Raw genomic sequence first — 27,236 nt, forward strand, 5'->3', positions numbered from 1 at the left:
TAACCTTTATATTGAGTTTTTTGTTTTTATGAATTGAGCTGAAGGTTGATGTGGTAGTAGTTGAGATCCAACAATTTTCAGTCAGGTCATCTGAACAGTTTCTTTATTTGCTAAAATGTTTCACCTTTCATCCAGAAGGCTTCACCAGTCACTGACTGATGAAGCTTTCCGAATGGAAGGTGAAACGTTTCAGCAAAAAAAAAAGGAAAAGAAACTGTCCACATGACCTGACTGAAAATTGTTGGATTGTATATCTGGATTATTGAGCATGGACTTTTTGGTAGTAGTTGAGAGTTATCCTCAACACAGTGTAAGAACAAACCATTAATGTAGGAATGGTGGTTTGTTTCTTGGTGTCTAGTCCCATCTTGTGTTGTGTTTATGTCCTGTGTTCTTCTGATCCTCAGTTTCTGTTGTCTAAAGGGTTTGTGTTCTCCTAGTGTATGCCTCCATCTGGTGTTGTGTCTCTGTTCCTGTGCTCCCTGGATTCCCAGTTTGTCATTTCCCCTGATGTGTTTCAGCTGCGTATCCTCACAGGTGTTTTGTCTCGTTAGTCACTGTATATAGTCTGTGTCTCTGTGTTAGACCTTTGTCCAGGCATTGTCTTCTGTTTACTGGTAATGACCAGTCTGCATCAGACTTTGCCTGCTTGCCTGCACCACTGGGTTCACCAGCACCAGCCATTTGTGACAATTAATGCCAAATCTCACCATGTTGCATTGTGGGTGAGATCATTTCCAAGGATTGATCCAAATCTTTCCCGTCATAGCACAAGACGATCTTAATTTAAACCTTTGACATGAAACGCTGAGGCTGTGCAAAGGTTCAAGGAATTCAGTTAATTTAATTTTCGCTTTGAATTTTTGACCTTTTTTGTGTTTATCTTTGACCAAACATATAATTACCATATCTCTTTGCACTGGTAACAGTAAAACATGTCAGCCATCATAAATCAGCTGCTCTCTCTGTCAGTCCAGTGATCGGCGATCGTTGTGCAAAAACTCATTCTGCGTCTGAAACGGACCCACAGAGTGTTTTGATGTTAGTGTAGATTTATTCCAGCATAATGTTTTGTTCCAGAAATACCTTGTTTTTAACAAACAAGAATCAGCTTGGAGAGGTTCGTGGCCTTTCACATAAAATATTAATTTTTAGATTAGCCATCATACTTCTGTACAGCTCAGTGGAGAATAATGTCCTCACTTTGACAGCGTTTCAGATGAATCAGAGCAAGTTGTAACAAGTAGTGTCAGTTATTTGCATGTTTCTCATTTTGCTTCATCTCGTCGCCTCGCTGCCATTTCTTCCTCGAGTGCTGTGACTTCCTGTCGACAAGTCCCTTCTGTCACGATCCCCGAGAACATTTCACCTCCAGTTCTCGCTCTCCCTCCACGGTCTTCCCCTCTAATCAAATCACAGCCCGACCGTCGGGATGCTCTGCAGCCTAAGTCCAGATTTTTATTTTTTTTAAAGGAATTTGCAAAATCATTTATACCTGTGACTGTTGGAGCTGAGTTTGATGTTAACCTTTGTCCATGTTACCTCACAAATTCTTTGAATCTCTCCAGTGAGAAATCAGTAGTTTATTACAGTGTTTGTATCACAGTAATTTTATTTTCCTTTAAGTTTTTGGTAAAAACAAACAAACAAACAAACAAAAGCAACAAAACAGCCACCTTCTCATGCTCAGATGTAATATTTTGTTCATTCTAAGACACGTTTAGCAGTTTGATACATTTCAAAGCTGGTGGTGTAATCCATTGTTTCATCAGCAGGTATTAAAACCAGAGAAAACACCTTTTCTGTTAATATTATTAATTATATTAATATCAGTATTAATGCTGAGTACGGAATGATGTTGCTGAAATTTGCTAAAGAATCTGAGCAAAGAGTTGTGAGAGCTAAAAGAAAAAGACTAAAAACTAAAAATATCAAACAGCTAGCTGGTAGATAAAAGTAGGAAAAGAGTAGCTGCAAGTATAAATGTCAAAAAGCTAGCTAAAAGATCAAAGTAGCAAAAGGCTAGCTAATAATCAAAAGTACAGCTTAGATTATCAGAAAGATAAAAGTTGCCAGACATTAGCAAAAGTAGCAAAAATATAAAAGTAACAAAAGTCTATGTAAAAGCTAAAAGTAGCAAATCACTAGCTAAAATGTAAATGTAGATACAAGCTAAAAGCAGCAAATGCCAGACAAAAAATGTCAAAAGGCTAGCTAGAAGGGAACGGTATCAAAAGAACAGCTAAAAATCAAAAGTAGCAAAAAGCAAACTAAAAATCTAAAATCAGCAAAAGGTAAAAAAAAGCATAGATTTAAAAGACTAGCTATAAATAGGTAAAAAGTAGCTATAAGCTAGTTAAAAGATCAAAGTAGCAAAAGAGTAGGTGATGTTAAAATTACCAGAAGGCTTGCTAGAAGATAGAAGTTGCCAAACAGTAGATAAAGCAGCTAAAAGATTCAAGTAGCAAAATCCTAACAAAAACTAAAAGTAGCAAAATAGCTAAACTGTAAATGTAGCTAAAGGTTTGCAATATTATCAAAATGCTAGCTAGAGGGTAAAAGTATCAAAAGGATAGCTAAAAACCAAAAGTAGCAAAAAGTTAGCTAAACACTTAAATTAGTAAAAGGTTAAAGTTTATTTTAGCAAGACGCTAGCTAAAATAGCTAAAAGGTAGGTAAAAACTAAAGGTAACTTAAAAAAAACAAACAAAACAAGTGAAGTCAGGATCAGTTTTTTTTTTCTTAGTTGTTATTTTTAGTAGTCTTTGTGTTTATTAAGTTTATCGGTATTCCTTTTTGGTTATCGTGTTTATTTCCTGTGAGTTGTGATTTTTTTTGTGTGTGTGTGTTTAGTTTTGTTCATCCCCCCCCCCATTACTTTTTCATCAGTTTCAATTCCTCAACGGGGGAGTGGTGGCACAAAGGTTAGAGGAGGTGGGCCTGTGATAGGAAGGTTGCCGGTTCAACTCCCCGGACCAACAACATTAAAGTGTGGGTGGGAAAGGTGAAGCACACACCTGCTTTCACCCTCAGTTGTCCCACTCTGGGCCCTTGAGCAAGGCCCTTAACCCCCACCATCTGATCTTTTGGGTGCCCTAAATGGCAGCTCTCTGCTCCACACAGAGGGCTGTGGTAGCTCGGTGGTCTGTGGTTGTGTCAGGAAGGACATCCAGCGTAACAAGTTTCAATTCCTCAGCACTTGCTCCGCCCACTTACACCTGTTCCCAGTCAGCATTAGTCACCTGTCTTGAGTTTCCTCACCGACCCCAGTCTACTTTGTTTCTTTGACTCCAGACTTCGTCACGTGCTGTTTCCTCCATGTCCCCCTTGACGTTCGTTTTGCTTCTCTGCTGTTGTTTTCTTTAATTTGTCTTTAAGTTGTATCGGAGTGCTTTGGTATTTATCTGCCTCCTGCACCTTAAGACCCGACAAGTACGCTGAAAGTATTTATAAATACAGTCAGATATTTGTTAAAGCTACAGAACCCAAAAGTAACGCCATCATTCTCCTGAATGAGGCCAGTGATTTTATGTATGAACGGCTAAAATAGCACAAAGTAAACAGAAGTGGTTAGGTTGCAAAAACAACGTCCAACAGCAAATGCTGAATCAGCAGATTTGTTTGCTTGTGAGATTTACCAATGTGTAGGTTTTTATCTCTCATACATGCAGCCATGTTCATGACGGTGAGTGGTTCTCGGGAAATAAAACAGCTGTTTGTCTTGTTCTAAACAAAGGGAAAATGCTGAAACACTTTGCCGCCCAGATAAAAGATAAAAAAAATCCCATGTATCTCATTTAAACTGCAGGTGAACACAGTTAGTTCAGCTAGCATGTCTCAAAGGCAGACGACCACACGGTCAGGTCACACATCGATCGTCTTACACACTTTCATGAGCCGTGACTCATTGTTTTGTGCAATACTATTTTCCCACCCACCTCCTACAATGGAGACACGGTTCAAGCTGTGGAAGCTTTTCTGGAGCATCTTTTATTTATATTTCTCGTACACAGAGGTGAAACATGGACCTCTGAAATCATAAAACCTGCATCAGCTGACCTGAACTGCTGTGTTTCTGTCAGGAGCTTCTTCAAAGTGTGTGTGGCCGATAAGGTTGTGCTGCTGTCAGCTTGTGAACATATGAGATGTATTCTATTTATTTTAAAGGTAGGATGAATTTAACAATAAAGAGAGGACGAATATGGATCAGTTGGTAGAGCAGTTGGTAGAGCTGTTGCCTCTCAGCGATAAGGTTGCTGGATCAAATCCCAGCTGGGGGCCTTTCTGGGTGGAGTTTGCATGCCATCTCCGTGCATGCGTCGTCTTTCTTTGGGCACTCCGGTTTCCTCTCACAGACTAAAAACATGCATGTTAGGCTGATTGGGAACTCTAAATTGTCCCTAGGTGTGAATGAATGTTTGTTTGTCTCTATGTGTCCCTGTGATGGACTGGAGACCTGTCCAGGGTGTCCCCCGCCTCTCGCACAGTGACTGCTGGATATGGGCACCAGTGACCCCAGTGACCCAAAAAGGAAGAAGCGGGTAAAGATAATGGATGGATGTATATCACTCGCCAGAGCTCTAAGCTAAGATTGTGTTGTAAATGATTCTCAGCAAAAAGACAAACCAAATTTTAGCTCAGTATCTGTAAAATTCACTGAATAGCAACCATTTTGTTTTTCTCAGGACAGCAAACATCCTAACATTCCTAAATGTCATTAGTTATAGAGGTCCATCTAATGGATGTTAAAAAAAAACAAATAAAATTCATCCAGTTTCTCCAGAGGACTTTCGCTGACAACCAGAGTTGACCCCAAATAATTCAATTCAATTCAGTTTATTTATATAGCGCCAAATCACAACAAAGTTGTCTCAGGGCACTTTAACATTCACATAAAAGCCAATTAGTAAAGTTTTCTATCTAAGGAATCCAGCAGACAAGTTGAATCTTGGCTTCGTTGCAGTCTCCCATCCTGAGCAAGCACAGTGGCAACAGTGGAAAGGAAAAACTCCCTTTTAACAGGAAGAAACCTCCAGCAGAACCAGGATCAGGACAAGCGGCCATCTGCTTTGACCGGCTGGTTTGAGAGGACAGGAAGGAGAGACAGACGAACACAGAACGGTAGGTCCAGGTATAGGTCCAGGTCCAGGTATAGGTCCAGGTCCAGGTGTATCTGAAAGACAAACAAACACATGTTAAGGATAGAAAAAATAATTACAAATACAAAACAGGTTGAGCAGAGTAAGTAAAAACAGTAGCAGAGAGAAAATTGTGGTCAGTTTGTCCTCCAGCAGTCTAAGCCTATAGCAGCATAAATAAGGGGCAGCTCAGGAAACCAAAGCCGACCCTAACTATAGGATTTATCAAAAAGGAAAGTCTTAAGCCTAGTTTTAAAACTGGACAATGTGTCAGTCTCACGGACAGAGATTGGAAGTTGGTTCCACAAGAGAGGAGCCTGAGAACTGAAAGATCTGCCTCCCATTCTGTTTTTGTAAATTCTAGGAACCACAAGTAAACCTGCAGCCTGAGAGCGAAGTTCTCTGTTAAGAAAATATGGAACAATAAGATCTGTTATAAATAATTAATAGCAAAAAAAGAAGCAATGACTCATGCCATCTTTTGGCGCTCAGATCATGTCAGATCAGTCTCAGATTGTACCACAACAAAAAAGTACTGGTCAGTATGTACTGGTCAATACTTGTACAAATGGTAGTTATAGTCATTATACGCCAGTTGAAGACGGGATGTGCTTTGGTATAATTTGTCCGTCCGTAAACTTTCTCTCAAGGTCAGATGTTTTTGCTTGCTCTTGTTCTTGTGCTCTGTTGGCTGAGGCGGTCAGTGACTCTGGAGGTAATCAGTTCTAGACGTACATCTCATTTTGAAAAGTTTTCTGAAAGTCGTCCAATGGTTCATGAGAAGTTTTGCTAACAACTACACACACAAACACAGGCAAAAACATTATTGTCCACTTTTAACCATATAGCAGGCGACAACTGACCAGCCTCCATTAAGCTCATTACTTTGTTTTTTTCTACGCAACATATTTTGCGTCTACCGACCCATATCTGTTGTCGTATTTTACCAGTTAAAGTATAAAATTAATAAGATAATGATGAAGAAGTGTGTGCCTAATTCCTACCCCAGCAATTTTCTTTATTAGCCTGTAGTCAGATGTGTATAAAGTGTATTTTATGAGGATAATTATGTGTCAAGTATATTAAAAAAGAAACTAATTTCCTGAAACACTTAATCAGAATGTATTTTCCTTTGAAGCAAGCCTTTTTCTCCCCCTCCATCCTCTCCCTCAGGCTGCCTCGGGCCCTTTGTGTTTTGTGCTCCTCGTGCAGAAACAATCATTCTGAAATGATTTGTAGCTTTTCACTTACGCTCATTCTACTTAGAAGACTGTCAATCAAAACAAGCCTAATGTGTTATCAGGATGGACAGCGAGACGACTGTACCTCCGAACAGGACGTTAGTCAAAACCCTGTTCTGTGCATTTGTTAGGAATCGTGGAATGATCTTTTTATAATAGTGCTGTATTGTGCATGCATTGTTTTATTTCAGCAAAATAGCTTAAGCACAATATGCTTTGTGTATGTATTAGGGATGACTCCCACCGACTGACACAGCAAAATTTAAGATCAGTGTCTGTAAAACTGACTGAGTTATAAACATTTTTGTGTTGCTAAGTTTGATTAGCTGAGGCAGATATCTTAAACTGGACTGACTCCAAATGTTTATTCCATTACAGATGTACGCCCATTGATCACTTGTTGATTGTTACATTAAAATCCATGATGTAGCGATTAATTATTTAGCTAACAAAAAAAATACAATAGTTGAGTTTTAGGCAAAGATTTTGTGCAATAAGTAACAGTCTGTTAGTGCTCAGTATATGTGCTGGTGATTAGTTTTAGTTTTAGCAGTGGGGAACCCACAGGGCCTTCTACATCTTCATGGAAGGCCTAAGAATTCTATACATATGAAAAGTTACTTTAACATTTTTAATATATATATAACTATTTTGCAGTTGAAGACTTTTGTATCCATGAAAATACAGTTAACCAAAAAGCTTATTTTAAATTTGTCTCTCCGTGCAAAAACATGTTTGAAAGTTGTTTGTCATTGGTTAGGACTTCACTGTCAGGAGAGAAGGCTCAACTCAGTCAGGGGCTCTGCAGGATGAGTTTGTGCAATAACCGAATCAAAAACAAGATTACAGTGATGCTGTAGAGTGGGAGGGGCCAAAACATGGATTTGAGCCTTCAGGAAGGCCCTGTGGGCATTTTTTTACGACCACTTGAAGATTTGTGATGCATTTATTTGCAACATGTATATTCAAACATTCACACTGAAATTGTAGTTGCTTTTAAAAAATGAAGGTCAAATATCCCATTAAGGTTCACATGAATAATTTTCAATATTAAAGATGTATTTTGGTTTCGTTACATGATAAAACTTTACAGAAGCATTAAATTCGCTGGGTTATTATTAAATTCCAGTGTGAATTATTGACATTACATGTACTTTAACACAAGAGGAGCTGCAGGGCATGCTGGGTAATATTGGGGCAGAAACGGGTGGACTTTGTCAGGTTCTGTGTTCAGATGGGTTGTTCCTGTTGGTTTTGCTTTTTGGTGTTGGGTTGGTGTTGGCAGCCATCTTAGATCTTGTTCCCTCCAAAAGTTAATCATTTGTAGACGTAAACTCTTAATTACTCAGATAATACAGTGCAGTGATTTCAGTGTAGGAGTAGCATGTGCTTTTAGGTAAATTAAAAAAAAAAAAGTAGTGGGCATGTCACTGTCGCCCAGATGAACTTTCTGTATGTAAGTGGCATTTGAAAGCCAAAGTAATGGCTGTCTCACTGGGAGATGCTGAAATGTGTTAAATAAATCGGTTTTGTTGTGTTGCATGGTGAGACGGTGTCTGACACCGCTGAAAGGCTCAGTCCAAATAGATGAGACTCTGCTACAAAAGGTTTAGTCTCTAACTCCTTGTGTCTGTAACTACATTAACAGCAGTCTTTTGTCCAGTAGATGAGTCCCTGTGTCCGAAGAGCACGCATATAAAAACATATAAAAACACCTTAATCACTTTTTTTCTTTTATCACATTTTCTCTCCATTTGGAGTCTAATCATTTATAATGGCACTTCAGTGTTTTATTATGTTGTTGATGAAGGAACTGCCTTTCAGTAACTCTGCTTTGGTTCAGGTTTTTGTAGATTAGCAGAACAGCCGATCCTTGAGAGCTGGCAGTTGAACAAAATATTTTTTGCTACCATAACCAGGATTTTTATTTTTTTTGTGTCTAGTTGTTTATTTAGCAAGATTCATGCCAGGCACGTGAATGTGATGTTTTTGAGCCGCTACCTCTAAAAAGCTTTTTAACATAACAAGAACATCGGGTTTTCCATCATAATAATAAAAGCTATAAAAAGTTGTCTGTGAAAAATATGTTTTGGAAGGATGTCAGCAACAGGGATTTATAAAAGGAGGTTGAATCATCATTGTAAAGGAAGCCATAGTATGACTCATAAAAATATACAGTACTTTTAGTTCCTCGTTTATTGAGGTAGATCTGACACTGAAGCCCCGCGATAAGTGAAAAACCATGAGGTAGCGATAGTACAAGTAGTTAGTGGTTTATTTTAGATTATATATATATATATATATATATATTTATAAATATACTATATATATATAAAAGGAGTTTAAAACCCTTCCCACACTCTTGCAATATTCTAAACAATGTTTCTAAACTCTAAACGCTTTAAAAGAGCACAGAATGTCATGATTTCCCTCTCTGTGCCTCCGCTGCTCTCAGCCACCTGCAAGCGTTTTTGGCCACGCCCACTTTCCTGCTCTGCACAGCTGAACAGCTGATCAGCTGTTCAGCTGCAGGAGGAAGTTTATCCTGCAGTAAGGGCTGCAAAAAGGTGCAGGAGGAAGCTTTTTCTCCAGCTCTGGCCTGCAGGTGCTAAGTCATTTAAAATAATTTATTTTAAATAAAAAATCCATGCCCATCGTGCAGCTCATCCATCAGTCAGCCAATTGTGTGTCCAATCTTATTTTGAAAACACGCGATAGAGCGAGTCCGCGACAAACGAACCGCGAAGTAGCGAGGGACTACTGTACTACTGAATTCTTCTGGTTCTACAGCGGTGTAGTTTGACTTTACAAACTAGCATCTGTTTTTAATACTGTTACAAAACCGATTTAATTCTGTTGGAATCAGTCTCCCCACCATCACAGACATCTACACCTCCAGATGCAGGAAGAGGGCCACCTGCATCATGAAGGACCCCACCCACCCAGCACACACACTTTTTGCCCCACTCCCCTCAGGAAGGAGGTTAAGGAGCATTAAGTGTAGAACCACTAGACTGAGGAACAGCTTCTACCCTGAGGCTGTTAGACTCATGAATCTCTAACTAGAATAATCACTGTGAAAAACCATATCATGTTGCTGCTGATCTGTTTCATGTTGCTGCTGATCTGTTTCAATGTTGATGTGTTCATGCGTGCACATCTGCTCACAGACTCATGTTCATGTTTGTGCTGATGTTCAATGTTTTATGTTATGAGTGCTTAGTGTATATTTAGTTGATGTTTTTCTTAGTTCATATCTTAGATGTTATTACTGTTTTTCTTATACATTTTATTGTTGGATGTAACTGGGACCCTGTGTACATAATTTCGCTCCACCACATGTACCACATGAGGTGCGAATGACAATAAAGAAACTCTGACTCTGACTCTGAATACTATAGCTGAGGAAACAAAGTTAAAAATTACAGCAATGATTGCCAAATCCTTGTCAAACTATAAGAACAGCTGAGTTATTGTAGCTGTTTTGGTCACATTTGAAAAATAATGTTTTATGTGACGTGATGATGCTCACAGTATGTGTTGCAAATGTTTCCTAACTTAATTTATTTCAGTAATCTTTGATTATGATGTTGAAAGCACAACAGAGAACATCAAATGAGACCAATCAAACTCTTGTTGAGGAACTTGTGACCACGAAAAGATGTTGAGTTAGTTTGAAAAAGAGTTTTTATTTTGGCCCCCTTTTGTAAGTGAGTTTGACACCCCTGCACAGTATACGTCCCGGTGTTGGATTTTGTTCCTGCCGGGGTCTTCACTCCGTGTCTGCATCTGCATCCACGGTTAAGCCACAAATCTGTCACAAAGAGTGCTGCACTTTTCTGACGGCCTCGGCCAACAGCTCCTCTAAGCTGTTCCTTGCACGAACAACTCCTGGAAGTGGAGTAGCTGAATCAAAACGACGACATTGCTGTCTGAGTGCCTTTCCGCAGAAACCAGCATGCCCACAAACTTCTGACCAGTCGCGTAATACTTTGCATATTCTCCCTGAGAGAAAAAGTCCTGGCCCTTGTGTTGAGAAGAGATGAATGAAGCTACTCTGAGAACAAAACGATGTGGTTTTTGTCATATAACTTCATCAGTGAGAGAAACGGAGGATGCAGGGCCCTTAAGGTTACTGAGTTGCTCTTGTTGTCTTTGGCACAATAGACGAGTTTCACTCTGTTTGTGTGCGATTCTTGTTGCGTGGACAAGAAAAATGAGACTTTACCGTTAACAGCTGGATCCTGAACGTTTGAAAAAGTTAGGCATCCTATTGAGAGGATGAGAAAATAATCACGAATTTAGTTTAAATCTAATCTAACACATGTTCTGTGTTCTTGTGTGTTTTGTCCATGATGTTCAGCTCCTCTGCTTCATTTCCAGCAAAGCAACCAGTATGGCAGCGCAACCTCAACAGTGCAATCACCTTTCTCTCCTGTCCTATTAAAGCCTATTTAGCTTAAGGATTAATATGTTATTCGTGTATGATGAAGGTAACGAATCGCAGCCTGCTCTGCTGATAATTCTCCCCCTCTCCTTCAGGTAGCGTGCCCGTATCTGCATCCTTGGACTGCCTGCTGGCAGAGCAGGGCTGCACGCAGGAGCCGTCCTGCATGGGCATCTACCGACTCCTGGAGTACTGCGCTGCGGAGGAGGCCGTGTCGCCCCTCGGCTCGGACGCCCGCCTCGAGTGCCTGGAGGCTCAGCACGCGCTGCAGCATTATCGTCCCCTCCAAGTGTGCAAATGTCAGCGTGGCTCTCGCAGGGAGGAACACTGCCTCAAGGTTTACTGGACTGTGAGATTTGCAGGTGGATAAAAATGTCAGCATGTGTGTGACTCTCCAACTGCTTAAGAGGATAGTTCATATCTTTTGAAGTGGGTTTCTGTGGAAAAGTTTCAAGAAATACTCTCTTGCCTGTTTCAGATAGCTCTTTGAACGACCTCCATTTGGAGAAATATTTAATTCTGACCACATTGACAAGAAAGCCTCCAGTGACGAACTGCTTAGTGAATATTTCAGGCAACAGAAATCCAGTATGGAAGAGAAGAAACAAGAGGAGCCATCCTGGAAAGATAAGCCTCTGCACAGCATGGACCATCGATTGAGATGTCAGAAATCCATATGGGTTTTGTGCTTTCACGAACTAGCAATTAGCTCATCAATTCTTCATTCATAAGCTCTTGGACGGGGTTTGAATTATCCAGTCATTCACCATATACTGTCCCATACTGTGAATCATTCAGTTTGTTTTACTGTTTAAATTTATACTGCAGGTTTGTACCATCTAGTGCCCTAACTCACCACGCAGTGAAGTAAAAGTAGTCTACAGAAGTTGGAGAGAGAAGTGGTGGAAACGGACCACAATGCACTGCAGCCCGAGCCGACACAGCAGGCTAACCGAGGCTAATGCTCACGTCCGCAGCTCGTTGTTGTGATTTTTGAGATAACTGTAAATGCCTTTATACATATTTTGTTTTATATTTGCTGTAAAGAGTGTTTTCTCATTTTAGCTCTGAGCTGTGGGGCTTTAGATCCATCCATCCATCCATCCATCCATCCATCCATCCATCCATCCATCATCTTTACCTACTGCTTCCTATTCGGGTTGCAGACATCACTGATGCCCATGTCCAGCCATCATTCTGCCAGAGGCAGGGGACACCCTGGACAGATCTCCAGTCCATAACAGGGACACATAGAGACAAACGAGACAAACAACTATTCACTCTCTCACTCACACCTAGGGGCAATTTAGAGTTACCAATCAGACTAACATGCATGTTTTCGGTCTGTGGGAGGAAACCAGAGTACCTGGAGAACACCCACGCATGCAAACTCCACCCAGAAAGGTCCCTGGCTGGGATTTGATCGGGCAACCTTCTTGCTGTGAGGCAACAGCCCCACCAACTGTGCCACCATGCCACCTGGGGCTTTATACAGTATAATCAATACTACTATTATACTACTACTACTACTATTACTACTACTACTAATACTACTACTACTAATACTACTACTACGATTACTACTACTACAACTTCAATACTACTACTGCTACTTCAATACTACTACTATTACTACTACTACTACTACTACTACCACTACCACTACTACTACTATTACTACTACTATTACTACTACTATTTCTATTACTACTATTACTACTACTATTACTACTACTACTATTACTACTACTACTATTACTACTACTACTATTACTATTACTACTACTACTATTACTACTACTATTACTACTACTACTATTTCTATTGCTACTACTACTACTACTACTACTACTACTACTACTACTACTACTACTACTACTACTACTACTACTATTACTACTACTACTACTATTACTACTACTATTACTACTACTACTATTACTACTACTATTACTACTACTACTACTATTACTACTACTACTACTACTATTACTACTAATACTACTACTACTACTACTACTATTACTACTACTACTTCTACTACTACTATTACTACTACTACTACTACTACGACCTCAAACAATTTATAAAACGTTTGTCTAAATACAAAACATCTGAAAGATTTGTTATGAATCATGAAGTCCCAAGTCATCGTTCAGCTGCTATAATGCTGTGCAGCGGCTGTTATAACAAGCATGCAAACTTTAAAAACAGTTCTGCATAGAAATGTCTTTCTGATGTTATTAATTTAGAATTTTAGTATATTAAAGGTTTTAGCAGTTTTAGCTAGTCTGCGCTTTTGTAAAAGACACAATAAACCAAAGTGTGAGTCTAAATTTATTTCAGTGTTATGTAAACAGATGTTGTTAATTATATTTTCTTAGCTGAAACCAGCAAAGTTACGCTGCCTATCACTGCAGCTAAAAAGCCAGTGTATTGTGCTGGCGTAAATTTTTCATGCACATAATAATAAAGAGCTGCGGCATTCAACAATGTTAAAATGCAAAAACCAAACCAAAACAAAAAAACACTGGGCTTTCCTTATCACTATTTAGTCTATGGTGTAGTGAAAGAAGGGTTGAACATTTGAGACTCGGTCTGTTTCCTCAAGCTGAGGTCGTTCTAAGAGCTATCTGCAGCTGGGAGGATAAAACTCCCACAGACCAGTTCCTTTTAATCCACCTGGACCTGACTGTTTTCCTCTTTTTTTAGCATATGAGGAGTATGAGGTGTCCCCATATGAGGAACTAAAGCTAAATCTGGTGAGAAACATAGAGATGTCTCGTATGGCCTCCATCATGGCAGGTAGAGTATGCTCTTCAGATCAGATCTAAAATAAAACAGAGCTCATGTACTTTTGGCCCTGATATACTCTGTTGTACTCCTGAACCCCCCTTAGCTTCCTCTCTTTCTTTGGATGGTCAAAACCAGTGTCTGAAAGCAGCTCAGGACTGCGGCCTTTACGAGAAATGTGGCTCGTTGCGGTCCGAATACGTGGTGGCGTGCACCAAGAGGGCGACGGCCACCGACAACGGCTGCAACCGCCAGAAATGTCACAAAGCCCTGCGGCGCTTCCTGGAGCGAGTACCCGAGGAGTACAGCTTCGCTCTGCTCTTCTGCCCCTGCTCGGACACGCTGTGCGGGGAGCGGCGGAGGAAAACCATCGTGCCATCGTGCTCCTATGAGGAGAGTGCAAGAGGGGAGGACAGAGTGGGCAAGCCCAACTGCCTCAGCCTGCAGAACTACTGCTCCAGAGACGAGCTGTGTAGGTAAGACCGTGTTTCTGTTGTGTTTTAAACACCTTTTATATGAAAAACGTCAAGAGGTTTTGTACAAAACATACAATACACAAGCTAGGACTCATCTACAACATCAATACAGTTCATGGACTGAATTTGTCCAGCTGAGATAAACTCTCCCCTCACTCTGAAGCCAGCATGGCTTCCTTTCCAGGAAAGAAAATGGCATCTCACGACGCACTATTATTCATCCCAGCCAGTTATTTCCTCTGTTATCATACAGCACAACACAGGGAAATAAAGCCAACATCTATTTCTAGCGCTCAAAACCATGGATTTAATCAGTTTTTCTTGTCTGAGGCTGATTAATACACAACGTCACATGAAAACAGGTTGTGTGAAACTGCCTTTAAAATGATTTTATTTATGAATCACCACAAACGTTGGAGAAATAAAGGTCTAGCATTCTTTGAAGGAATGAATATTGGTCTGATTATAGCTCATTTTTACAGAGGCAAATTCTTCAATTATACTCTGCTCAAAACACAAAACGAGCTCAAATGTACAGATGATGGTAAGACAGACATTTTCTGCAGAGTCATTTGAAACTGAGATGGTGACGCTGCATGTCAACAACAGATTTAAATTTAAAAAATCATTTTATTTTTCATGGCAGCCATTTGTTTCTAATAAACGGTGTGGGGGGCGGAAGAGAAACGCCCGTCACAGACACGTCTTCAGATGTAAATCAAGGCTCAGATTTGCTTTTAATTATTGATAAAATCAGGTAAAACACTCTGTATTTAAAAAACTAAAGTAAAGTCAGATTGAGTAATTTTGGAGTTCAGTGAATTTAATCTGCGTAAAATACAATTTTTACTTTAGTATGATTAATATCCTCATTTGGAAATAAAATGACAGCGTTATAAATAATGACTCAGTGGACTCCAAAGCTGTTGACATCCATTTTAATCATTCTAGTAGCAGGTGGGCTCTTCAGTTGGTGTGCCAAGCTCATTAACAATCTCCAAACGGCAGCAGGTTGCTTTTTGATAATAATAGTCAGAGCGCACAAAGCTTTATATTTGTTTCTACTAATGTCAACTACTTGTACAAATTACAAATATTTGCTGTTTCTGGCAAAGCTGGACAGTATTTCTGCAGTTTTCTTATGATTTAAACTGAAAATAAAAGAAAACCATCACAGATGTATGTTGCGACCTGGTTTTTTGCAAGGTGGTTGATGTTTGAAAGCTAAAAATGAAGAATTTCTAAATCTGTGGTTTTCATGAACACACAGCTCTTTTTGGCTCTGATCGCAAAGCGGAAAAGGAAGAATTGGAAATAACATTTGTCCATCCGTCTGTTTGTCTGTGCATGTTGTGAGCAGGATAACTTGAAAAATAAGTGAGTTACAGACTTCCATTTGAGTGTGCGGCTTCATCTACATAAGAAAAGTTGCTCTCGAAAATTGGGTTGACCCATCAAAACCCAAGAAGGCTGCCGCCATATATGTGTATATGTTAATCTTGTGAGCTGGATAACTTGAATAACAAGCATTGTGCTAGCTTTCATTTTGGTGTGTGACTGTATTTTGTTTTAGGACATGTCACTATCAAAAATTGGGTTGCCAAGTCAAAATCCAAGATGGCTGCCACCATATATGTATATATGTAAACTGACCAGCCCTATCATTTGAGGAAATTTTGCTTTCTAGTTAAAAAAAAAAAGTTTAGTATAGTGATTGGGGTATAGTGATTCGCCCGGAGTTCCTTAAGGCTCTGGATGTTGTAGGGTTTTGTTGGTTTACGCGACTCTGCCATATTGCGTGGGCATCGGGGGAAGTTCCCCATGATTGGCAGACCGGGGTGGTGGTCCCCCTATTCAAAAAGGGGGGCCGTAGAGTGTGTTCCAACTACAGGGGGATCACGCTCTTAAGCCTCCCTGGTAAGGTCTATTCGGGGGTTCTGGAGAGGAAGGTCCGTCGGATAGTCGAACCTCGGATTCAGGAGAAGCAGTGCGGTTTTTGTCCTGGTCGTGGAACACTGGACCAGCTCTACACTCTCAGCAGGGTCCTGGAGGGTGTGTGGGAGTTTGCCCAACCGGTCTACATGTGCTTTGTGGACTTGGAGAAGGCGTTCGACCGCATCCCTCGGGGAACCCTGTGGGGGGTACTCTGGGAGTATGGGGTACCGGGCCCTTTGATATGGGCTGTTAGGTCCCTGTATGACCGGTGTCAGAGCCTGGTCCGCATTGCCGGCAGTAAGTCGGGCTTGTTCCCGGTGAGAGTTGGACTCCGCCAAGGTTGCCCTTTGTCACAGATTCTGTTCATAACTTTTATGGACAGAATTTCTAGGCGCAGCCAAGGTGTTGAGGGGATCCGTTTTGGTGGCCTTAGGATCGCGTCTCTGCTTTTTGCAGATCATGTGGTCTTATTGGCTTCATCAGATCATGATCTACAGCTTTCACTGGAGCGGTTCGCAGCCGAGTGCGACGCGGCCGGGATGAAGATCAGTTCCTCCAAATCCGAGGCCATGGTCTTGAGCCGGAAAAGGGTAGAGTGCCCTCTCTGGGTCAGGGAGGAGGTCCTGCCTCAAGTGGAGGAGTTCGAGTATCTTTGGGTCTTGTTCACGAATGAGGGAAAAATGGAACGCAAGATCAATAGGCGGATAGGTGCAGCATCTGCAGTGAAGCGGGCGCTGTACAGGTCTGTTGTGGTGAAGAGAGAGCTGAGTCAAAAGGTGAAGCTCTCAATTTACTGATCGATCTACGTTCCCACCCCCATCTATGGTCATGAGCTTTGGGTTGTGACCGAAAGAACGAGATCTCGGATACAAGCAGCCGAAAGGAGTTTTCTCCGCAGGGTGTCTGGGCTCTCCCTTAGAGATAGGGTGAGAAGCTCGATCATTGGGGTGGCTGAAGGTTAATCTATGGAGGTCAAGGCCACCATTGGCCACCCCCTGGCTCCACCATTGCACCTGGTCATGGATAAAACTGCTCCCTCATTTAGGACAAGCAAAAAAAAAAAAAACCTCTGTTCTTCTCCACAGTGTAACTTATACTCACTTGAATATCTTGCCTATTAAGGTTTACTGGCATTATCTGTTCAATTCCAGTCCAGAAAAACACTCATCTCTAAAACTAAAAACATCCACTACTCAAATCCCTCAATGATGGCGACATTGGTGTGTTACATGTTTCTAGTTTATTTTGCTTTCACATCTGCGAACTCCTTAAATGAGACATCTAAAACAATTTAAAATGCACTCAATCTTCTTTGCGCTCAGATGAAGAACATTTTCTTCCTCTGTGCATATTTCAAATCAAGTCAAATTTATTCATGAAGCACGTTGAAAAACAACTGTTGTTGCCAAAGTGTTGCACATAATACAAATAACGAGAAGACAAAACCAAAACAGACCATAAAAACTTAGAAGGAAAAAAAACCCACCAATAAAAACCAAAAAAGAGACAGTGAAGAAATAAGTAAATAAATCACTATCATGCCGTATTAAAAGCCAGTGAGTACAAATGTGCTTTAAGATGAGACTTAAAACCCCAATGAAACCCATCTGATATGACAGAGGCAGCTGGTTCCACAGTTTAGGAGCTACTGAAAAGGCCCAAATCACTTCTGTGGACCAACTTGGACCATAGGACAACCAAAAGCAAATGATCATTAGATGTGAGGGATCTAGAAGGCACATAGGGCTAGAGGAGCCTGTCCATTTAGGGCCTTATAGGTCAACAATAAAACTTTTAAATCAGTCTTAAAACGAACAGGGAGCCAATGAAGGGAATCAGCACCAGAGAGATACATTCATGCAGACATGAAAGGTTGGACTGGCTAACAACATACAGAGAGTTGCTGTAGTTGAGTTAGTAATAAAAGCATGAATCAACTTTTCAAAGTCTTTAAAGGTTAAAAATCATTTTACTTTAGATAAAAGCCTCAGTTTAAAAAGGAATCTTTTTACAACAGAGCTAATCTGTTTCACAAAGTAAAAATGTGAATCAATATCTCCCAATTTTGTTACTTGAGGTTTTATAAATGGCTCAAAGTTAGCTGAATCTGTAGGCGAAGCACTTTGGTTTTCACTGGGACCAAAAATGATGACTTGAGTTTTATCCTCATTGAAATTTAGGGGGTTTGAAGCTATCCAAGCTTTTACTTCAAAATGCAGTCAAACAGGGATTTCATTAAAATACAGTGATTGCACTTAAACTGAACATAAACCTGAGTGTCATCTGCATAAGACTGAATAGAAATGTTGAATTTCCTAAAAATGGAGCCTAAATAGAGCATTTAAATGGATAATAGCATGGGTCCAAGAATAGAACCTTGGGGAACTCCACATGTGAGGGAGGCAGAGGAGGAAACAGATTTCCCAAGGCTTATACAGAAACTCATGTCACACAGGTAAGACCCGAACCAGTTTAGTGCAGAGCCACATTACCACAATACCACATTGTCCCTGCCTGCAGATCAGAATCCTGTGGTCAACAGCATCAAAGGCAGGGGACAGATCAAAAAACAAAAGAACAGCAGAGTCTCCTGAATCTGTAGCTAATAAAAGATCATTAAAAACTTTTAAAGGTGCATCCTGATGCATGCTCAATAATCCAGGTAGATCACTAAGGTAATTTCATCTCCAGGCCAGCGGTCACTCTTTCAGGGATGAAGATGTTCACATCCTTGATAGAGAGGAACGATGGTTTGAGAGCGGAGTAAAGGAGGCCATCTTTGTGAAAAGAAATCGTCCATCATTAAACAGGGGTGGAGGCCTCCGGGTTCAACTGTCCCCCTCTTACAATGCTGTTATTGCTAGTATCGCTCAACCCCCTGTGAATAGTAAACAGCCATCAGGTGCTAATGATCCATTGTTAGGCTGATGGTTCTTCTTGAACATGTGAGCAGCTGGTTTTGGTTGTCAGCAGCAAACTGGTTGATCCAAGGTGCTATTTATAAGACTGAGCTGAATACAGCACCTCAGACTGAGGAAGTCTTTCAGATGAAAGACAAAACGTTTCTACAATTATTATTATTATCATTATTATTAGTAGTATTTTAATGTCCAGAGGACCAGATTTAACTTTTTTAGATTTTAAAGATGCAGTTTCTGTGCTGTGCAGAGCTTTCAAACCAGACTGAAACATTTCATGAATGCTGTGAATATTTAAAAGAAAAAAGACATCAGCTGCATGGAAATTATCCTTTCTAAAATCTTTGATTTAAAAAATGAAGTTTTGAAACTGGCCTAAAAACAAACAAACAAACAAAAAACCAAAACAGATGAGTCCATATTAGCATATTAGCACATCCATCCATATTAGGTTTCTTCATAAGCGGTTACAGCTGAATGTTTAAAACAGGCTGGAACAACACCTGAACTGAGACTGCTTCTAAAAATCCCCAATATGTCAGAAGCAACACATTTTCACATGTGATGGGAGACTGACGAAGTGAAGGTTCAACTCAATCCGCGGGCTTCCTTAAATAGATAACCTTTACTAATTGGCTTTTATTTGTATGTGAATGTTTCTGTGCTGTGCCCTGAGAAAACTTCTGTTGTCTGACGCTATATAAATAAATTGACTTGGATTTGAAAACTTTCTTTAAAAAACAAGTTGGAATAATATGATTTGGACAGGAGGATGTCTTCATGTTAGCTGTTTTCTCCAGCTGGTTGAAAGTTTCAGGCTCAAACTTATGCAAGACGGCACAACTTGTGATGGAGGTGGAAGATCCACACGAAGGCTGAGGGATCAGGGATCTGAGGTTTTAGATCATTTTAGTAAATAACTGCAGGAACTTTTCACAAGTTACAGAGGAGTTATTGACATGTAGATGGTGGAAAAAAGAACATGAGGATTGTGAGAATGATTCATAATAACGTTAGAAAAAATGTTCTTTTTTTCAGTTTTAACAATATTCTGAGACTCTCTGTTAACATAACAAAAGACACTTGCAGATGATTTTTTTTTCCATTTGCAAACAACCATCCTTAATTCTTCTCTGGCAGATCGAGTGACATCATTGATCCATGGTTTGGACTTTGGTTTGGGCCTCACGATCATAAAAAGAGTAACAACATTAAGAACATACATATTTGTGTGTGTGTGCTTGTTTCAGATCTCGGTTTGCTGATTTTCAACACAACTGCCAGCCCTCGCCTGTTTCTGCCTCCGGCTGTGTGCGTGAGAGACGAGCCATGTGCCTGAAGGCTTATACTGGACTCATAGGTGAGGTGGAGGAAACCATAATAAACCAGTACAAAGAAATGAAATTTAAAAAAATTGTTTGAAGTTTTAAAAATGACACACAGCCTTTCAAGGACCTAATTGGTGCTGTCTAACATCGAGAGCCAGCCTATGATTATTATTTTATTACACTAAATATTCACAAACGGTCAGTCGCCTGCTGCTTTTGGGATCCGGCTCACTTGATATAAAAATCAGGTTTCAGCAGCTCTCTGAGCAGCTGCAGGTAATGTCACCGTCTAAACGATGTCAGCACGCACGCTGTTGTTTCCAGGTTTTTTTTTTCTGTATATTTTTTGCAGTCTCTCTACTTGTGCATTAAATGTGGCATTTTAGCCATTCATGTATAAAAGCATTCAGCTCATTCAGGAGATTGGTGCAAAGGTTTAGATTTATTTTCCCCCAACATATTTAACTTTTTACGAAATATTGTTCCCACAGAAATACAATATATTAAAATGTTCTCAAATCCTTTTAATCCATTTTACCATACTTGCTGGTTTTTCTATTTATGCTACATTTAGCTTTTACTTACAGTTTAGCTACTTTACATTTTTAGCTACTGTTCTGCTGTTAGCTAGCCTTTTGCTACTTTTAGCTTATTGTTAACTTTTTGCTACTTAATTTTTTTTTGCTACATTAAAATTGTATCTTGCCTTTTGCTATTAGTATAATTTTGCTACTATTATCTTCGAATTAGCATTGTGATACTTTTAGCTAGCCTTTTTCTTTTTTAGCCTTTTGTAAGCGCTTGGCTAGTTTAGCCTTTAACTACCATTTTACTCATTTTAAATTTTCAGTTAATCTTTTGATATTTTTGGCTTCTAGCTAGCTTTTGATATTTAGCTGGCTTTCTTCCATTTTTTGGCCTATAGTTAAGCTTGGGCTCATTTAGCTTTTAGCTAGCATTAGCTTTTTTAGCTAACATTTTGCTTCTTTTAGCTACTAGCAAAAATTCTGCTGCTTTTAGCTAGCAATTATTTTTTTTTTTGCCTTTTGTAAGCTCTTAGCTAGTCTAGCCTGTATATACAATTTTGCCCATTTAAAATTTTCAGTTAATCTTTTGATAATTTTGGCTTCTATTTACCTTTTCAATATTTTTAGCTGGTCTTTTTTTTTTGGCCTATAGTTAAGCATTGGCTCATTTAGCTTTTAGCTGGCATTTTGCTTTTTTTAGGGAAGGGAAGGGAGAGGAAGGGAAGTCTGAGATTGCCACCATTGTATGTTCCCATACGATGGCGACTTTAGTTCTCTGCATTTAACCCATCACACCTGAGATACACCCAGGTGGAGCAGTGGGCAGCTATGTAAGTGCCCGGGGAGCAATTGGGGATTAGGTCTCTTGCTCAGAGACACCAAAACATGTGGGAATGGCTGGAAGTTGAATCGTGACTTTTTGGTCCCAGGTCGGCTGCCCTACCTCTGCCCCATCTTGGTCCCCAAAGCTAACATTTTGCTAACATTTTGCTTCTTTTAGCTACTAGCTAAAATTTTGCAGCTTTTAGTTAGAGTTGCAGTCAGGCCCCAAAAATCTGACCCGACCCGGCCCAGCCTGTAGCCATCATTTCCGAATCCCACCTGACCTGACGAATTACCAGTAATTTCAGGTCCGAACACGAAATAAACCTGACATTTTTTATTAAGCTTTGACTGCGTATATAGTTATTAACAGTCGGTGGACGCGCATGGCTGAATAAAAGGGGCAAAAGATCCGAGCTGAGGGTGTGTGTGTCCTTTCGTGGCTGTCAAAGCGCATTAAATCCCTGCTTCTGCCTGCATTCTGCATTATTCAGACATGGACCCTGCTCTGGCATGTTGGATATTTTGTGAGCTGTTTGGGTCGTCGGCCGCGCGTTTCCGCCGAGTGCAGCGGCTGAATGAACGTCTATTTCATATCAACTGGCTTCATTCATGCTGGTCGCTTATTTCTGTCCCATCTGAAGCTTAACTGAACTTTTTTTTTTACCTCTTTCAAGGCCGGTCAGCACGCGATCAAATGGTTGCGTTCGGCTGGTGAAAGTATGGCAAGCCATGTTGCCATATAATTGGATCGTCAGTTGCGTGCATCCGCTGACGCAATCAAAAGCCCGGCACCGGCCCAGCCCGCACATTAAGCACATTATTATGACCCGGCCCTAATCTGGGTTGGGCCGGGCTTCTGGTTCGTGTTAGAAAATGACAGCTGTATTTTAGCTAGCATTTTTCTTCTTTTAGCCTTCAGTTAGTGTTCAACTTCTTTTAGCTTTAACATTTTGTTTCAGCCTATTTGTCAACTTTCATTAAAGTCATTCAGCTCTCAGCATTTCAACTGCATTTTCAGAGAAAAGGCAATTTTCCTTGTTTCCTTCTGTTTCTCTGCACCCAAAAAGCAATTTTGTGGACCTGCAATTATAAATAATATTGAGAGCTTGAAAACTGCTGACACCAGACCACCGACCATATAATATCCTTTTTTTATTTTTTATTATTGTTTCTTACCTTCAATAAAGGTGTAAGGTGAAAAATGTATTCTCAGCTGAGCAGGAAAATTATTTTAAATGTTCTCAAACTTTGGCTTTTCAGGAACCATCATGACTCCTAACTATGTGAGTAACAGCAGCACCGAGGTGTCCCAGTGGTGCACGTGTGAAGGCAGCGGGAACGATTGGCAGGGCTGTCAGCGCATCCTGCACATGTTCAGCAGCAATCTGTGTCTGCGTAAGTAAAACGACACAAGAGCACATCATCAGGGTAACAACCGTGCAGACACAAAATGTTTAAAGTTTGTCAAACGTTGGAAAATTCTGCTTTATGATGTTGTTCACTGCATATTTATTAGATCTCCCAGATTAGTAGAGTTACTACAAATACGGGTTATATACCATTATTAAAGCTATAACTCAGATATTTTGAAGTGAGTTTTAAGGAAAGAAAACAAACATTTAATATCCTACCTGGTGTGCATAGCTCCTCGAACAAAGACGGTTCAGAGAAAGAGTTCCATTCTGACTGGTGTGATAAACTAACGAATCAGAAGTGAGGCTAGTACTAATAACAACTTCAATCTCAGACACAGTATCTCCAAGAAAAAATATTAAGATACAGTAGTTCCTTGTTTATCGTGGGGATCTGTACCCTGAAGCCCCACGATAAGTGAAAAACCGCTAAGTAGGAATAGTAGAACAAGTAGTATGTAGTAGTTTATTTGAGTATTTATACAGTGTATGTATATATATATGTGTGTATATATATATATATATATATATATATATACATATATACATATATGCAATATTCTAAACAATGTTTCTAAACTCTAAACGCTCTTAAAGAGCACAGAATGTCATGATTTCAGCTCTCTGCCATCTGCCTGTGCTCTCGGCCACGCCCACTTCTCCGCTGCAGAGCGTAGATATGACACAGCTGCATGAGGAAGCTTCTCCTGCAGCTGTGGGCTGCACACAGGTGCAACAGGTGCTAAATAATTTTAAATAATTAATTTTAAATATAATCTCCATGCCGATCGTGCATCTCATCCATCAATCAGCCAATTGTGTGTCATGTCCAATTTTATTTTGAGAAAACGCGATACAGCGAGTCCGCGAAACACGAACCGCCAAGTAGAGAGGGACTACTGTATTCGTAATAAGATCTACAACATTTCCACAGATCACGCTCCAAAAGGTTTGAATTATTGCTTGAAGTGGGAGTTTTGGGTAAAAACATGAATTATTACTTACAATTTGAGTGATTCATCTTAAGGCTTCTTACAAGGGACCTGCAGTGAACAATCCCTCCTCTGTCGGCATAATAACAAAGGAACTGTTCTCTTCTAATTGTCAAATGGGAGCATTAGCTAGATTAATGCTGAGCTGATGATGAAACAGAGAATTTTATGATGCGCCGTATTACAGATGTGAAACGAGGTGGGCCATAATTGATGATTTAGAGGGTGAATCGCTGAACCATATTGTTTTCTTATAAATAAATGAATTGAAAGAAATGTTGTCCCTGGGGTCTAGCTACCTGCCAAATGGGAATGTGATTTTGAGCCTTTCCAGAGTCTCTCACCAAATCTGATAAACTCAACGTGGCTTCTTGTTGCGTTTCTGCCAAACCAAACAGAGCTGAAGAACATCTCGTGCTCCTGCTCCATATTTACTGCTTGAGAAGTAGCTCATTTGTTGGGAGTGTATTCATTGTTTAGTCAGAGCTGGGAAACAAGAGACACTAAAACAGGTTGTTTTAATTAGAATTAAGAGTCCAAATTGAGTGTGGCCTCATTAACAATCAAGCTTTAAGTGAGTTTTTTTTTCTCTCTACGCAGCTCGCTCTGTTTTTTCTAACCAACATTGTCCTCCAGAAATAATGTTGAGGCTGAGATTAGTTGTGATTGTGCACCAATGCAAACAGAAGATAAAGAAGGACAATGGGAGCAGAGCTGGACTGTTTTAGCCTGCCAAAGCACACTGGGCTTCTGGGAATAATGGAGGACTGGGAGATATCGAGGAGATTATAGGAGCAGGCGCTTCAACGAAAAGTTGTTGGTTTAAACTCAGAAACTTAATCTCTTCCTCCTTTAAAGTAAAAATCTATAGAGTACTCATGACATATTGCAATACATAAAACCTTTACGTTCCTAATTATTGTTGTTCTATTGCAGTAAAATCGTGTATAAACAGTTCTTCAGGTAATGTTGTGTTTCCGACACGTTCGAACTGCAGCTCATAATGTTTGTCATAAAACAGCTCATTCATACATGACTCAACACTTAGTTGTGCATCTAGTTAGGTCAATCTCTCTGGGGGAAAAAAGTTAAAAGAAATATAAAAAAATTTAAAACTGCTGAGCATAATTTGGTGTAAATATAAACCAAACGAACAAATAAAGCATTGCACATGCAGTTAAAAGTGCTCGTTGCGAAGTATAAAATTAAACAGTTAAAAAGTTCTTCTGAACTTTATTAAACGTTAATTAATTGATAGAGCCTACTCCAGTGGCTTTCCACATTTATTGATTGCAGTTCTGAAATGCAGGTATGCACTCCGTGTAAACAAAGCACTCGGCTGAGTCTCACGACTGATCTACACCGAACAAAAATATCAACTAACACTTGTTTTTTTGTTTTTTTTGCTCCCATTTTTCATGAGGTGAACTCAAAGATCTAAGACTTTTTCTATGAACACAAAAGTTCTTTTTCTCTCAAAATATTGTTCACAGATTAGTGCAAATCTGTGTTAGTGAGCACTTCTCCTTTGCAGAGATAATCCATCCACCTCACAGGTGTGGCACATCAAGATGCTGATTAGGCAGCATGATTATTGCACAGGTGTGCCTTAGGCTGACCACAATAAAAGGCCACTCTAAAATGTGCAGTTTTACAGTACTGAGGGGGTCATAAAACCAGTTAGTGTCTGGTGTGACCGCCATGTAGTGCAATACGTCTCCTTTGCATAAAGTTGATCAGGTTGTTGATTGTGGCCTGTGGATCCTTGGTCCACTCCTCTTCAATGGACGATCCAGAGCCTCCTAAACTCAATGGGTGTTATGTCCAGTGAGTATGCTGGCCATGCAGGAACTGGGATGTTTTCAGCTTCCAGGATTTGTGCACAGATCCTTGCTACATGGGGCTGTGTGTTATCATGCAGCAACATGAGAGGATGGTTGTGGATAAATGACACAACAATCGACCTCAGGATCTCGTCACGGTATCTCTGCGCATTCAAAATGACATCAACGAAATGTACCTGTGTTTGTTGTCCATAACATACACCTGCCCACACCAGAACCTCACCGCCACCATGGGCCAGTTGAGTCACGACGTTGACATCAGTAAACCACTCACCCACACACCGTCATCTTCCCTGTACGGTGAAAACCGGGAATCATCCATGAAGAGAACACGTCTCCAACGTGCCATACACCATCAGATGTGAGCACTTGTCCACTCAGGTCAGTTACAACTACAAACTGCAGTCAGGTGGAGACCCCAGTGAGACCGACGAGCATGCACATGAGCGTCACTGGGTCGGTTTCTGACAGTTTGAGCAGAACTTCTTTGGTTGTGCAAACTGATAGTTGCAGCAGCTGTCTGGGTGACTGGTCTCAGATGATCTTGGAGGTGAAGATGCTGGATGTGGAGATCCTGGACTGGTTACATGTGGAGTTGTGAGGCCAGATGGTTGTACTGCCAAATTCACTGAAACGCCTTTGGAGACGACTTACGGTAGAGAAATGAACATTCAGTTCAACAGCTCCGGTGCACGTTCCTGCTCCCAGGTTGTGGAACAACTTACCCTCGAGTGTCAGACAGGCCTCCTCTCTTCCTGTTTTTAAATCTCTTTTAAAAACACACTTTTATTCTTTGGCTTTTAACACGTGATCTTATCTTTTATGGCATCTTAACACACCTGCCATGAAACTGGTATGTGTCTGTTTTTATGTTTCTTCGTGTATGCTTTGCATGTTTTTATTGTCTTAATTAATTTATGGTTTTGTCTTATTGTACAGCACTTTGGCTACCCTTGTGGTTTTTAAAATGTGCTAAAGAAATAAAGTTGATTGATTGATTGATTGATGACAACTGCACACTCTTTCAAAACTCGTAATGTCTGTGGCATTGTGCTGTGATAAACTGCACATTTTAGAGTGGCCTTTTATTGTGGTCAGCCTAAGGCTCACCTGTGCAATAATCATGCGGTCTAATCAGCATCTTGATGTGCCACACCTGTGAGGTGGATGGATTATCTCGGCAAAGGAGAAGTGCTCACTAACACAGATTTACAGTAATCTGTGAACAATATTTGAGAGGAAAAGGCCTTCAGTGTTCATAGAAAAAGTCTTAGGTATTTGAGTTCAGCTCATGAAAAATGGGAGCAAAAACAAAAGTGTAGTGTTTATATTTTTGCTCGGTGTACTTAGTCTGTGTATG

General features: G+C 40.2%; 1 protein-coding gene across 1 annotated transcript in view; it reads left to right on the forward strand.

Annotated features, from left to right (window-relative positions):
* Nucleotides 1–27,236, forward strand: part of LOC119420315 (GDNF family receptor alpha-4-like) — a 48,408-nt gene that overhangs the window by 15,547 nt on the left and 5,625 nt on the right. The window contains exons 2-6 of the mRNA XM_037687704.1: nucleotides 10,922–11,188; nucleotides 13,539–13,631; nucleotides 13,726–14,095; nucleotides 20,199–20,308; nucleotides 22,889–23,023. Coding sequence (XP_037543632.1) covers nucleotides 10,922–11,188; nucleotides 13,539–13,631; nucleotides 13,726–14,095; nucleotides 20,199–20,308; nucleotides 22,889–23,023 — 975 coding nt within the window. The remainder of the gene's footprint in view (nucleotides 1–10,921; nucleotides 11,189–13,538; nucleotides 13,632–13,725; nucleotides 14,096–20,198; nucleotides 20,309–22,888; nucleotides 23,024–27,236) is intronic.

Source organism: Nematolebias whitei, chromosome 14 (assembly GCF_014905685.2).
Source record: "Nematolebias whitei isolate Nwh7 chromosome 14, NemWhi1, whole genome shotgun sequence".
Taxonomy (NCBI): domain Eukaryota; kingdom Metazoa; phylum Chordata; class Actinopteri; order Cyprinodontiformes; family Rivulidae; genus Nematolebias; species Nematolebias whitei.